The following is a 13,698-nucleotide window of genomic DNA, read 5'->3' as shown; positions in this document are numbered from 1 at the left end:
CCTACAACTCATCCAGAACGCCGCAGCCCGTCTAGTGTTCAACCTTCCCAAGTTCTCTCACGTCACCCCGCTCCTCCGCTCTCTCCACTGGCTTCCAGTTGAAGCTCGCATCCGCTACAAGACCATGGTGCTTGCCTACGGAGCTGTGAGGGGAACGGCACCTCAGTACCTCCAGGCTCTGATCAGGCCCTACACCCAAATAAGGGCACTGCGTTCATCCACCTCTGGCCTGCTCGTCTCCCTACCACTGAGGAAGTACAGTTCCCGCTCAGCCCAGTCAAAACTGTTCGCTGCTCTGGCTCCCCAATGGTGGAACAAACTCCCTCACGATGCCAGGACAGCGGAGTCAATCACCACCTTCCGGAGACACCTGAAACCCCACCTCTTTAAGGAATACTTAGGATAGGATAAAGTAATCCTTCTCACCCCCTCCCCCCTTAAAATATTTAGATGCACTATTGTAAAGTGGCTGTTCCACTGGATGTCATAAGGTGAATGCACCAATTTGTAAGTCGCTCTGGATAAGAGCGTCTGCTAAATGACTTAAATGTAAATGTAAATGTAAGTTGCTTTGGCAATGGCAAATATAGGTAACACTCACCAATATGCCATCCATCATCAACAGCTCCCTCCTGGAAGTGTTTCGACCAACATTTCTGTTCTGCAGAATGAACGAGACGTGCGTTCCACCTGGCTGCAACAGCTTCTGCGCATCACGTAACCTATTACCTGCCCTTTAAGTGTCAACCTTCTGTTCACATAATCATTTTGGGATGGTTTATTTTTATTCCCATGTGGGACATCTACTGCTCCGTTCGTATTTGGGAACCCATTGATGGCATCATGTCAAAGAAACCCCTCTTGACTTCAACCTCTGGTGCGATCGTGTGTTTTGCTAACGATTGCATCCAACACATGGGCTCATCCAGGGCTGTGATGCCGATTGGCAAGCTCCCATTGAAAAGTGCCCGTTGACAAAACCCTGAGGGAGGATCGTGCTTAGATCTGAACCGGAATGGCATGCATTTTCCTTTTTAAAGCAGGTCTCAAATCCTCGCAAAAAATGTGGTTTTGGGAAATGAGATCTGATAAACCAATCTGGACTGTCAATTTGTTTTTATTTTTAAATCCCACCTATCTCTAAAAATGTGCTCTGCGGAGTGCAGCGTGTGACAAATTTTCTCACCGAGCAATATCAGTCTTCTCATTCAATTTCCTGTTATCTCAGTCTTCTATAGTATTTCAACAATGGTATCACTTTCACACATGCCTGTAACTTCACTTTATATGGATTTATTATACTAACAAATACACTGTGGTCATATTATGATTATACAGTGCCTTGCGAAAGTATTCGGCCCCCTTGAACTTTGCGACCTTTTGCCACATTTCAGGCTTCAAACATAAAGATATAAAACTGTATTTTTTTGTGAAGAATCAACAAGTGGGACACAATCATGAAGTGGAACAACATTTATTGGATATTTCAAACTTTGTTAACAAATCAAAAACTGAAAAATTGGACGTGCAAAATTGTTCAGCCCCTTTACTTTCAGTGCAGCAAACTCTCTGCAGAAGTTCAGTGAAGATCTCAATGATCCAATGTTGACCTAAATCACTAATGATAAATAAAATCCACCTGTGTGTAATCAAGTCTCTGTATAAATGCACCTGCACTGTGATAGTCTCAGAGGTCCGTTAAAAGCGCAGAGAGCATCATGAAGAACAAGGAACACACCAGGCAGTTCCGAGATGCTGTTGTGAAGAAGTTTAAAGCCGGATTTGGATACAAAAAGATTTCCCAAGCTTTAAACATCCCAAGGAGCACTGTGCAAGCGATAATATTGAAATGGAAGGAGTATCAGACCACTGCAAATCTACCAAGACCTGGCCGTCCCTCTAAACTTTCAGCTCATACAAGGAGAAGACTGATCAGAGATGCAGCCAAGAGGCCCATGATCACTCTGGATGAACTGCAGAGATCTACAGCTGAGGTGGGAGACTCTGTCCATAGGACAACAATCAGTCGTACATTTACATTTAAGTCATTTAGCAGACGCTCTTATCCAGAGCGACTTACAAATTGGTGCATTCACCTTATGACATCCAGTAGAACAGTCACTTTACAATAGTGCATCTAAATCTTAAAGGGGGGGGTGAGAAGGATTACTTATCCTATCCTAGGTATTCCTTAAAGAGGTGGGGTTTCAGGTGTCTCCGGAAGGTGGTGATTGACTCCGCTGTCCTGGCGTCGTGAGGGAGTTTGTTCCGAGCTTCAACTGGAAGCCAGTGGAGAGAGCGGAGGAGCGGGGTGACGTGAGAGAACTTGGGAAGGTTGAACACCAGACGGGCTGCGGCGTTCTGGATGAGTTGTAGGGGTTTAATGGCACAGGCAGGGAGCCCAGCCAACAGCGAGTTGCAGTAATCCAGACGGGAGATGACAAGTGCCTGGATTAGGACCTGCGCCGCTTCCTGTGTGAGGCAGGGTCGTACTCTGCGGATGTTGTAGAGCATGAACCTACAGGAACGGGCCACCGCCTTGATGTTAGTTGAGAACGACAGGGTGTTGTCCAGGATCACGCCAAGGTTCTTAGCGCTCTGGGAGGAGGACACAATGGAGTTGTCAACCGTGATGGCGAGATCATGGAACGGGCAGTCCTTCCCCGGGAGGAAGAGCAGCTCCGTCTTGCCGAGGTTCAGCTTGAGGTGGTGATCCGTCATCCACACTGATATGTCTGCCAGACATGCAGAGATGCGATTCGCCACCTGGTCATCAGAAGGGGGAAAGGAGAAGATTAATTGTGTGTCGTCTGCATAGCAATGATAGGAGAGACCATGTGAGGTTATGACAGAGCCAAGTGACTTGGTGTATAGCGAGAATAGGAGAGGGCCTAGAACAGAGCCCTGGGGGACACCAGTGGTGAGAGCACGTGGTGAGGAGACAGATTCTCGCCACGCCACCTGGTAGGAGCGACCTGTCAGGTAGGACGCAATCCAAGCGTGGGCCGCGCCGGAGATGCCCAACTCGGAGAGGGTGGAGAGGAGGATCTGATGGTTCACAGTATCGAAGGCAGCCGATAGGTCTAGAAGGATGAGAGCAGAGGAGAGAGAGTTAGCTTTAGCGGTGCGGAGCGCCTCCGTGATACAGAGAAGAGCAGTCTCAGTTGAATGACTATTCTTGAAACCTGACTGATTTGGATCAAGAAGGTCATTCAGAGAGATAGCGGGAGAGCTGACCAAGGACGGCACGTTCAAGAGTTTTGGAGAGAAAAGAAAGAAGGGATACTGGTCTGTAGTTGTTGACATCGGAGGGATCGAGTGTAGGTTTTTTCAGAAGGGGTGCAACTCTCGCTCTCTTGAAGACGGAAGGGACGTAGCCAGCGGTCAGGGATGAGTTGATGAGCGAGGTGAGGTAAGGGAGAAGGTCTCCGGAAATGGTCTGGAGAAGAGAGGAGGGGATAGGGTCAAGCGGGCAGGTTGTTGGGCGGCCGGCCGTCACAAGATGCGAGATTTCATCTGGAGAGAGAGGGGAGAAAGAGGTCAGAGCACAGGGTAGGGCAGTGTGAGCAGAACCAGCGGTGTCGTTTTGACTTAGCAAACGAGGATCGGATGTCGTCGACCTTTTCAAAATGGTTGACGAAGTCATCTGCAGAGAGGGAGGGGGGGGATTCAGGAGGGAGGAGAAGGTGGCAAAGAGCTTCCTAGGGTTAGAGGCAGATGCTTGGAATTTAGAGTGGTAGAAAATGGCTTTAGCAGCAGAGACAGAGGAGGAAAATGTAGAGAGGAGGGAGTGAAAGGATGCCAGGTCCGCAGGGAGGGGAGTTTTCCTCCATTTCCGGTCGGCTGCCCGGAGCCCTGTTCTGTGAGCTCGCAATGAGTCGTCGAGCCACGGGGCGGGAGGGGAGGACCGAGCCGGCCTGGAGGATAGGGGACATAGAGAGTCAAAGGATGCAGAAAGGGAGGAGAGGAGGGTTGAGGAGGCAGAATCAGGAGATGGGTTGGAGAAGGTTTGAGCAGAGGGAAGAGATGATAGGATGGAAGAGGAGAGAGTAGCGGGGGAGAGAGAGCGAAGGTTGGGACGGCGCGATACCATCCGAGTAGGGGCAGTGTGGGAGGTGTTGGATGAGAGCGAGAGGAAAAAGGATACAAGGTAGTGGTCGGAGACTTGGAGGGGAGTTGCAATGAGGTTAGTGGAAGAACAGCATCTAGTAAAGATGAGGTCGAGCGTATTGCCTGCCTTGTGAGTAGGGGGGGAAGGTGAGCGGGTGAGGTCAAGAGGAGAGGAGTGGAAAGGAGGCAGAGAGGAATGAGTCAACGGTAGACGCGGGGAGGTTAAAGTCGCCCAGCACTGTGAGAGGTGAGCCGTCCTCAGGAAAGGAGCTTATCAAGGCATCAAGCTCATTTATGAACTCTCCGAGGGAACCTGGAGGGCGATAAATGATAAGGATGTTAAGCTTGAAAGGGCTGGTAACTGTGACAGCATGGAATTCAATCGAGGCGATAGACAGATGGGTAAGGGGAGAAAGAGAGAATGACCACTTGGGAGAGATGAGGATCCCGGTGCCACCACCCCGCTGACCAGAAGCTCTCGGGGTGTGCGAGAACACGTGGGCGGACGAAGAGAGAGCAGTAGGAGTAGCAGTGTTGTCTGTGGTGATCCATGTTTCCGTCAGTGCCAAGACGTCGAGGGACTGGAGGGAGGCATAGGCTGAGATGAACTCTGCCTTGTTGGCCGCAGATCGGCAGTTCCAGAGGCTACCGGAGACCTGGAACTCCACGTGTGTCGTGCGCGCTGGGACCACCAGATTAGGGTGGCCGCGGCCATGCGGTGTGGAGCGTTTGTATGGTCTCAGCTTCTGAATCATCCAACAAAGGCGGTGGGATTCGATGAGCCAAACCGTATATTGCACAAATCTGGCCTTTATGGAAGAGTGGCAAGAAGAAAGCCATTTCAAATCAAATCAAATCAAATTTTATTTGTCACATACACATGGTTAGCAGATGTTAATGATATCCATAAAAAGTGTTGTTTAAAGTTTGCCACAAGCCACCTGGGAGACACACCAAACATGTGGAAGAAGGTGCTCTGGTCAGATGAAACCAAAATTGAACTTTTTGGCAACAATGCAAAATGTTATGTTTGGCGTAAAAGCAAACACCCTGAACACACCATCCCCACTGTCAAACATGGTGGTGGCAGCATCATGGTTTGGGCTTGCTTTTCTTCTGCAGGGACATGGAAGATGGTTAAAATTGATGGGAAGATGGATGGAGCCAAATACAGGACCATTCTGGAAGAAAACCTGATTTGAGTCTGCAAAAGACCTGAGACTGGGACGGAGATTTGTCTTCCAACAAGACAATGATCCAAAACCTAAAGCAAAATCTACAATGGAATGGTTCAAAAATAAACATCCAGGTGTTAGAATGGCCAAGTCAAAGTCCAGACCTGAATCCAATCGAGAATCTGTGGAAAGAACTGAAAACTGCTGTTCACAAATGCTCTCCATCCAACCTCACTGAGCTCGAGCTGTTTTGCAAGGAGGAATGGGAAAAAAATTCAGTCTCTCGATGTGCAAAACTGATAGAGACATACCCCAAGCGACTTACAGCTGTAATCGCAGCAAAAGGTGGCGCTACAAAGTATTAAATTTTGCACGCCCAATTTTTCAGTTTTTGATTTGTTCAAAAAGTTTGAAATATCCAATAAATGTTGTTCCACTTCATGATTGTGTCCCACTTGGTGATTCTTCACAAAAAATACAGTTTTATATCTTTGTTTGAAGCCTGAAATGTGGCAAAAGGTCACAAAGTTCAAGGGGGCCGAATACTTTCGCAAGGCACTGTAGCTAGCCTGTCAAGATATGTTGCATGAATTCACAATAGAAATACAATGAAATTGAAAAATTTTGAATTATTACTCACATTTTCAACATATTTTCCCTGTTCAATGCTTGACCCTTTTTCCATCACTTGGCGTACAGATGGTCATGGCTGTGCATCAATTAACACACACACTGTCAAGCAAACATTCATATTGTGTGGAAATGATCCCACGCATGGTTTACTCATAGATTTGTGCTAATGCATGGTTGATAAAGGAGGTTTTTCACTCTGTGTCAGTTCAATTCTTCATGACAATGTTCTGGCTCAATTTGAGCTTTGCTCCAGTGAACCTCAGTTTGACTCCACCACGCATTCTCTGTCATGGGTTTGCTGCGGAGACAACTGGTACAAAGACTTTACACTCAAATGTAACACCCTACAATAGTTGTTTTTTTTTTTGTTTGTTTTTTGCCCCAAGAGTTTATGTCCCACATTGTAGCTAACACTTGGACCATCCAATCTCTTCCTGTCTCAGATGAAGGTGTGGGAGAATAAGATGGGGCCCATCTCCACCCCAGAGAACATCCCCCGTCTGTTTGACATGGTGCGGGTGCAGGATGAGAGTATGAAGCCAGCCTTCTACTTTGCCCTGAGGGACACCCTGGTGGCCAAGGACCTGGAGCAGGCAACACGGCTTGCCTTCCAGAAGGACAAGCGCTGGAGGGTGGTCACCATGCAGGGACAGATCATAGAGATGGCTGGTGGGTAGACCGAGTGAGCTGGAGCTCATCTCTTCTCAGTGTTTCTCTATAGATGGTCTATATGGATGACATGTCTGACACTATGCTCTGTCCCGTCTCAGGCACCATGACTGGGGGTGGAGGGAGAGTGATGCGGGGCAGGATTGGCTCCTCCATCGGCACTGAGGTCACCCAGCAGGAGGTGGGAGATCTTCTGGAAACTCTTCTAGAGCTTTCTCTGGCCTCCAATCACTGCTATGGCTCACTTTAAGCTCTGTTGTGGTTAATGACCTGTCTTTTTGTGTCAGCTGGACCGTATGGAGAGCAAGCTGAATGAGAAGGTGGTGCAGCTGCAGGGCTGCCAGGAGAGGAAGCTGCAGCTGGAGGAGAAAGTCCAGCGACTCAGACAGCAGCTCAGAGACATGAAGAACACCCTGGAGAAATACACCAACAGCATGCAGGTTATATACACAATACAGATATGAAATGTATTCGACATTGGTGTAATTCTTGTTCATCAGACTTGTTTAGGTAAAGCTGAATCTATGTAAGGCTGGCGGTGTTGTAGTGGAGCAACTAAACGCCTGAATCACGAGTCCCTATGGCTCACGTAATTTTTAATACAGATTTACTTTGCGGTTAGTTCCCGTCTTTATTTTTCTGTTACATATGTGACATTGTGCCACTCACTGCGCTATCTGCAGGAAAACTTTGGAAAGCAAAACTAGTGATTTGGACGTATTTGGTATTTTGGTTACGGAGTTTGTTCTTTGTGCTGGCTCGATGTTCGTCTTATCAGATGAGCCCCGCTTGATTTGGTAGAAGAAATGTGCCCAGCAACAACTATTGGCGGAATATTTTAATGTGAGAATGGAAGTAATGCAAAGATTTCTCCTGTTGCCTAATGGTCATGATTGCCTGCCATATGCAATAGCCTATGAAACCCAGAAGTCCTTCATACACATTTTATTTGATTTTAGGCCTAATGTTCAATAGTTATGTCAGATCATTAATGTTTTGATGGGGTAAATGTTCTCTAGATGGAATTGGCTATTGCTCCTGTCAGATTGACCAAATTATTACTTGCAATAATTGTAACAGGCGCTCAGATACTTTTTGTAATTGACTGATGTTTGTGTAGTTTCTTCTTCTTTTTTTTGTGAGTGAAAAGTGAAGGGAGACTTGTCAGAACCTGGCCAGGGGATGCAGGGGAAAGACTGTTTTACTTTTAAACTCAATGCTTTGGTTTTCATTTTTGTAAAGCAGTTTATTTCTTAGCCAGGCAAAGCTAAATAGTAGGCTGGTGACTAGTGGTTACAGGGAAGCAATAGTCTCTTGCGCGATGTGTAGCTTATGATTGGAGGTGGAGCTTGCCTGTCGCCCACACCCATCGCTTGCTTCCTTCGCCTAGACAACCAAACCCTCACTGCTCTGTGCACCCAATGCTGCTAATATTCTGCTTATCATAGTAGCCTATCGAGTCCACGTGCAAATACATGTCACGGGAAGGCAAGTCCACATCAACAGTCATGAAAATCGGGACTTGAGTTGAGAGTACTACAACACTGGAGGCTGGTGATTGCAGGTGAGGCTGTGGTTGACCGTGTGTGTTTCTTTGCTCAGAGCTTGGCAGAGCAGGAGGCTCACCTGAAGCCTCAGATTAAAGAGCTGGAGGCCAATGTCCAGGCAGCTGCCCCTGACAAGAAACAACAGAAACAGTTGGAGAAGAGCCTGAAGGACTTCCAGAAAGGTGAGAACTTTGAAACCCAACTGACTTTATGAAGTTGAAGTAACTTAGAAATTGCAGGCTACACTCTGTGTCAGTTCCAGTCTTCAGGACAATGATCTGGCTCAATTTGAGCTTTGCTACAGTGAACCCCAGTCTGACTCCACTAGGCATTCTCTCTCATGGGTTTGCTGCGGAGACAACTGGTACATACAACTAGGGGTGTGCACATCTCATCATACTTGTATCTGTTTTATCACACTTGATACTCGTAATTGTATTTACTTGTGATCGGAAAACCCGGACTTGCGCTTTAAATGCCGGTAAAGCCTGTAACCCAAGTACTCTTTACTGCACTATCACTCAGTGCATCGCGATACTCCTTCACTCAGTGCATCGCGATACTCCTTCACTCAGTGCATCGCGATACTCCTTCACTCAGTGCATCGCGATACTCCTTCACTCAGTGCATCGCGATACTCCTTCACTCAGTGCATCAGATACTCCTTCACTCAGTGCATCGCGATACTCCTTCACTCAGTGCATCGCGATACTCCTTCACTCAGTGCATCGCGATACTCCTTCACTCAGTGCATCGCGATACTCCTTCACTCAGTGCATCGCGATACTCCTTCACTCAGTGCATCGCGATACTCCTTCACTCAGTGCATCGCTCCTTCACTCAGTGCATCGCGATACTCCTTCACTCAGTGCATCGCGATACTCCTTCACTCAGTGCATCGCGATACTCCTTCACTCAGTGCATCGCGATACTCCTTCACTCAGTGCATCGCGATACTCCTTCACTCAGTGCATCGCGATACTCCTTCACTCAGTGCATCGCGATACTCCTTCACTCAGTGCATCGCGATACTCCTTCACTCAGTGCATCGCGATACTCCTTCACTCAGTGCATCGCGATACTCCTTCACTCAGTGATACTCCTTCACTCAGTGCATCGCGATACTCCTTCACTCAGTGCATCGCGATACTCCTTCACTCAGTGCATCGCGATACTCCTTCACTCAGTGCATCGCGATACTCCTTCACTCAGTGCATCGCGATACTCCTTCACTCAGTGCATCGCGATACTCCTTCCTCAGTCACTCCTTCACTCAGTGCATCGCGATACTCCTTCACTCAGTGCATCGCGATACTCCTTCACTCAGTGCATCGCGATACTCCTTCACTCAGTGCATCGCGATACTCCTTCACTCATTGACACGTTGTTCAAATCAATTATCCCAACTGCTGAAAATGCACATGATTTACTAACTTAGTCCTATTAAATGATCTATGAAATGGGCTGATTAAATAATGCATGGCTGGCTACTGCTGCCTGCATTTATTCCAGACAGATTTAGGGTATTTGCTTGCCCCATGTATTGTTTCACTTTCGAAAAGAGCAAAACCTTTCTCTCCTGACACTGCTCAACCTACACCCCACAGATTTCTTTAGACAGCCGAACTTGCCAATAGAGTTATGCATCTGCAGGAACTTCCCTCTCAAGCATCCCATTGGTTCCTTCATGTACACCCCGTCCCTGCCTGTTGTGTACCAGTAGACAAGGTCCTTCGCTCCCGCCTGCTGGACACCTGCCCTCACCGTCGATAACAGAACTGTGGGAAAACAGTGCCCGACAGGTGAGGGTGAAGGACACAGCCCTACCGGTGTCTACTCCGGTACACAGCCCTACCGGTGTCTACTCCGGTACACAGCCCTACCGGTGTCTACTCCGGTACACAGCCCTACCGGTGTCTACTCCGGTACACAGCCGGTGGGGGTGATGCTGTGCTAGCTAGCTTGCTTGTTAGCCATCTAGCACAGTGACGTTCCCGCTTGCCATGTACTGGAGTCCTCCTTTTGGACTAGCTGGCAGTGTCCTTCACACGCGCCTACCAAACTGTACTGGAGCGCCACTGTCTCCCCGCTATGTACTGGAGTCATAGTTTAAAAATGGACCAATAGAAGTATAAAGAAGGATTCCTGTAGATGCAGGAATTCCCAAATGCAGTTGCACCCTTCTCCACACTGAGTGATGGTGAGATGTGTGCAGGCAGCTGGAAAATGACTTTTCTCCGATCATGTATAATTACAAAAATGGTCATGTCATATTCAGATGATTCTCTATACGTGTTACGATACTGATTTTGTCTGATTACTCAGCACACCCCTAATTTACACTTGCCCCCCCCCACACTAGACCTTTGAGGCTTAACCCCGCTCCTGTCTTGCATATAAATAAATTATTTCCCGCCTCTCTCCCACTTTCCCTCTGCCCCTCCTTCTCTCTCTCAGACTTTGAGGCAGCCTCAAGTAAGGCAGGGAAGGTGGAGGCTGAGGTGAAGAGGCTCCACACCCTCATTGTGGACATCAACAGCCACAAGCTTAAGGCCCAGCAGGACAAACTGGACAAGGTCAACAAGGAGCTGGACGATTGCTCCTCAGCCATCACCAAGGCCCAGGTGGCCATCAAGACCGCAGGGCGGTAAGTGTCTATACACGTGTGCGCGCACATTCAACTCCCATCGGGCAAAGGCTTCTGGTTGTGACTCTGTTACTGGGGCTTATCTGAGCTTTTCCCTAATGGCTGCTGCTCCCCTCCCTCCCCACAGTAACCTGAAGAAGTGTGAAGAGGGTGTAAGTCGCCTGGAGGGGGAGCTGGTGGAAAATGAGAAGAGCCTGGTAGACCTGACGGAGCATCTGAAGAGGCTGGAGGAGGAGGCTGGGGAGATCATGAAAGCCTGCCAGGAGGCTGAGGCAGCACTGCCGGAGGTGCAGGAGCAGCACCAAGGGGTGGTGGGGAGATCAAGGTCCTGCAGGAGCAAGAGCACGCTCTGCAGGAGGAGTCCCTCGGCGTCCGCCTCAGAGTGGAGCAGATAGACACCTCCATCACCGAACACACCAACAAGATCAAACACTGGCAGAGAGAGGTGGGTGGCAGGACCTTGTGTTTTGTGCGCATGTGAGATTCACGCTTGGTTTGGTGTGTCTAGAGGTCTACCAACCATCCTGCTAGTTGCATAACCTGGTATCATCTGACAGACAGACCCATATATTTTTCCTCTTCTGCTATTTATATTTTAGCCATTTAAATGTTCTTATCCAGGGTGACTTAGTTGGTCCATTCATCTTAAGATAGCTAGGTGGGACAGCCACATATCAGTCATAGTAATTACATTTTCCATCAAGTAGCTATCTGCAAATTCCGAGCTAGGACTGACCATCCGTGTCCTGTCCTCCCCAGGCCTCTAAGCTTTCCCTTCATGCCATTGAGGACAAACCAGCGGAGGCTCTGCCCACGCTGACCCCTGCTGACCTGGCGGCCATCAAGGGGCCTGACGTCATCACCAACCAGATCTCCCTAATGGAGGCCCGCTGTGCCCAGATGAAGCCCAACCTAGGAGCCATCGCAGAGTACAAGAAGAAGGTACACAACCAGCTCTCTCTTGGTCAATCAATCAAATGTATTTATAAAGCCCTTTTTACATCAGCCGATGTCACAAAGTGCTGTACAGAAACCCAGCCTAAAACCCCAAACCGCAAGCAATGCAGATGTAGGTCTAACCAAGCACCTTGCCACCATGTTTTTACTCTTGTCTGCTCAAGTTTCTTTCCCTCTAAGAGAAAAGTCATCGTTGTGAGTCATGTAGATGCCTACTGGAGAACTTTATTTGTATTGCTTTTCATCTTTTTTCATGAATTTACCTTAACACTTTGTTCTAGCTCACTATTTGTGTAGGTAGCTATCAAGTAAACACAATGATGGGGGACCAGTACAAATTAAAATAACTGTTTTCAATCTTCTGTAGGAGGAACTGTACCTGAAGCGTGTGGCTGAGTTGGATGAGATCACCACAGAGAGAGACAACTTCAAGCGTGGCTGTGAGGACCTGCGCAAGCAGAGACTCAACGAGTTCATGGCTGGCTTCAACATCATCACCAACAAGCTGAAGGAGAACTACCAGATGCTGACGCTAGGGGGTGACGCTGAGCTGGAGCTAGTCGACAGCCTGGACCCCTTCTCTGAGGGCATCATGTTCAGGTCAGCAGACACTGGCCCATCCCGTTGTTTATAACATATTTGTATCCATGATATATGAAATTGACCTATTTCCAACCTGGTTTCCCCTTTCTCCTAATTTTATTGTTGTATTCATTAAATGTATGAATGACTCAGGCTCATTCTCTTGTCTCTGTCCATGGCCACAGTGTGCGTCCCCCTAAGAAGAGCTGGAAGAAGATTTTCAACCTGTCTGGAGGAGAGAAGACCCTGAGCTCTCTGGCCCTGGTGTTTGCTCTGCACCACTTCAAGCCCACGCCCCTCTACTTCATGGATGAGATTGATGCAGCTCTGGACTTCAAGAATGTCTCCATCGTAGCCTGTTACATTTATGTGAGTATTTCACATGCAACAGCTTTGAATAGTAATTGCCATTCTACTCCTAGTTGACTCAGTGAGGGACATGGGGTCAGCCCATCTATGTTAATCGTTAGTGTTGTGTAATGGGAGATTGAAGGAGCTGTGCTAAGGTGTACAGCCTATTGTGACAAATCCCCTGTTTTGCAAAGCCCTCTGGCAGCATGTTTGTCCATTGTTTTTTTCCCTGTCTAGGCGGTTGGTCGTTAATTCTTCCCAGGCCACTTTTTTTAAAAGAGCTTGACTCACATAACCACAGGAAAACATGATCCTTGAGATTTACAGCCTTTTATTTATCATTTGATGATCGAATGTTTAATTTATGTCCCTACTCCCTCCAGGAGCAAACCAAGAACGCTCAGTTCATCATCATCTCCCTGAGGAACAACATGTTTGAGATTGCTGACCGTCTGATCGGCATCTACAAAACCCACAACACCACCAAAAGCGTGGGAATCAACCCTAAAACCATTGTCTTCAAAGAGCCAATCTCAGTTTAGAACAGCAGTGACTCTGGTTTCTCCCTTAGCCACTCATAGTAAGATGTATAAACATGCATTTCTCTTTCCGGTTTACTGTTCTTTCTCACCATGTATATAAAACCATGGCTTTAATCTATTCTATCACACTGCTGTCTTTTTTTTTTTTTACTGAAGTTAATAAATCTTTTATAACCAGTCTTTGAATACTATAACTTGACTCATTAATGAAATATTCTGTAACCCTAAATGGGACATGTTGCACTGGAAGACTTGAGGGGAAGTACTATCACAATGAGCTATAGGTCTTCCATCTTGAACACATGAAGACTTGCTATATGGTCAACAGCGAGGAGCTGAGAGAGAAATGATATGAATTTCACGCCTCCTTGACAATTCTTGCAAGCACTGGTTATGCAACGAACCTACTGAACCACTTCCTCACAAGCGCTAATGCACTACAATTGGTTTCTCTGGAGCAACACTCAATCCACTCATCCCGTCCT

The 13,698-nt window shown here is 47.6% G+C and overlaps 1 protein-coding gene across 1 annotated transcript in view; it reads left to right on the top strand.

The window, feature by feature from the left end:
* The window catches only part of LOC123992847 (structural maintenance of chromosomes protein 4-like), a 28,252-nt gene extending 14,861 nt beyond the window's left edge, over nt 1–13,391 (top strand). Inside the window, 11 exon segments of the mRNA XM_046294414.1 lie at nt 6,362–6,587; nt 6,689–6,768; nt 6,875–7,027; nt 8,190–8,316; nt 10,592–10,781; nt 10,909–11,093; nt 11,096–11,226; nt 11,541–11,723; nt 12,106–12,338; nt 12,506–12,689; nt 13,055–13,391. Coding sequence (XP_046150370.1) covers nt 6,362–6,587; nt 6,689–6,768; nt 6,875–7,027; nt 8,190–8,316; nt 10,592–10,781; nt 10,909–11,093; nt 11,096–11,226; nt 11,541–11,723; nt 12,106–12,338; nt 12,506–12,689; nt 13,055–13,213 — 1,851 coding nt within the window. The 3' untranslated portion in view covers nt 13,214–13,391.
* Nucleotides 13,392–13,698: the final 307 nt, after the last annotated feature.

This window comes from Oncorhynchus gorbuscha, linkage group LG13 (genome assembly GCF_021184085.1).
Source record: "Oncorhynchus gorbuscha isolate QuinsamMale2020 ecotype Even-year linkage group LG13, OgorEven_v1.0, whole genome shotgun sequence".
In the NCBI taxonomy this organism is placed as follows: domain Eukaryota; kingdom Metazoa; phylum Chordata; class Actinopteri; order Salmoniformes; family Salmonidae; genus Oncorhynchus; species Oncorhynchus gorbuscha.
Note: the sequence above shows the minus strand (reverse complement) of the source record. Positions and strands in the feature narration are given on the sequence as shown.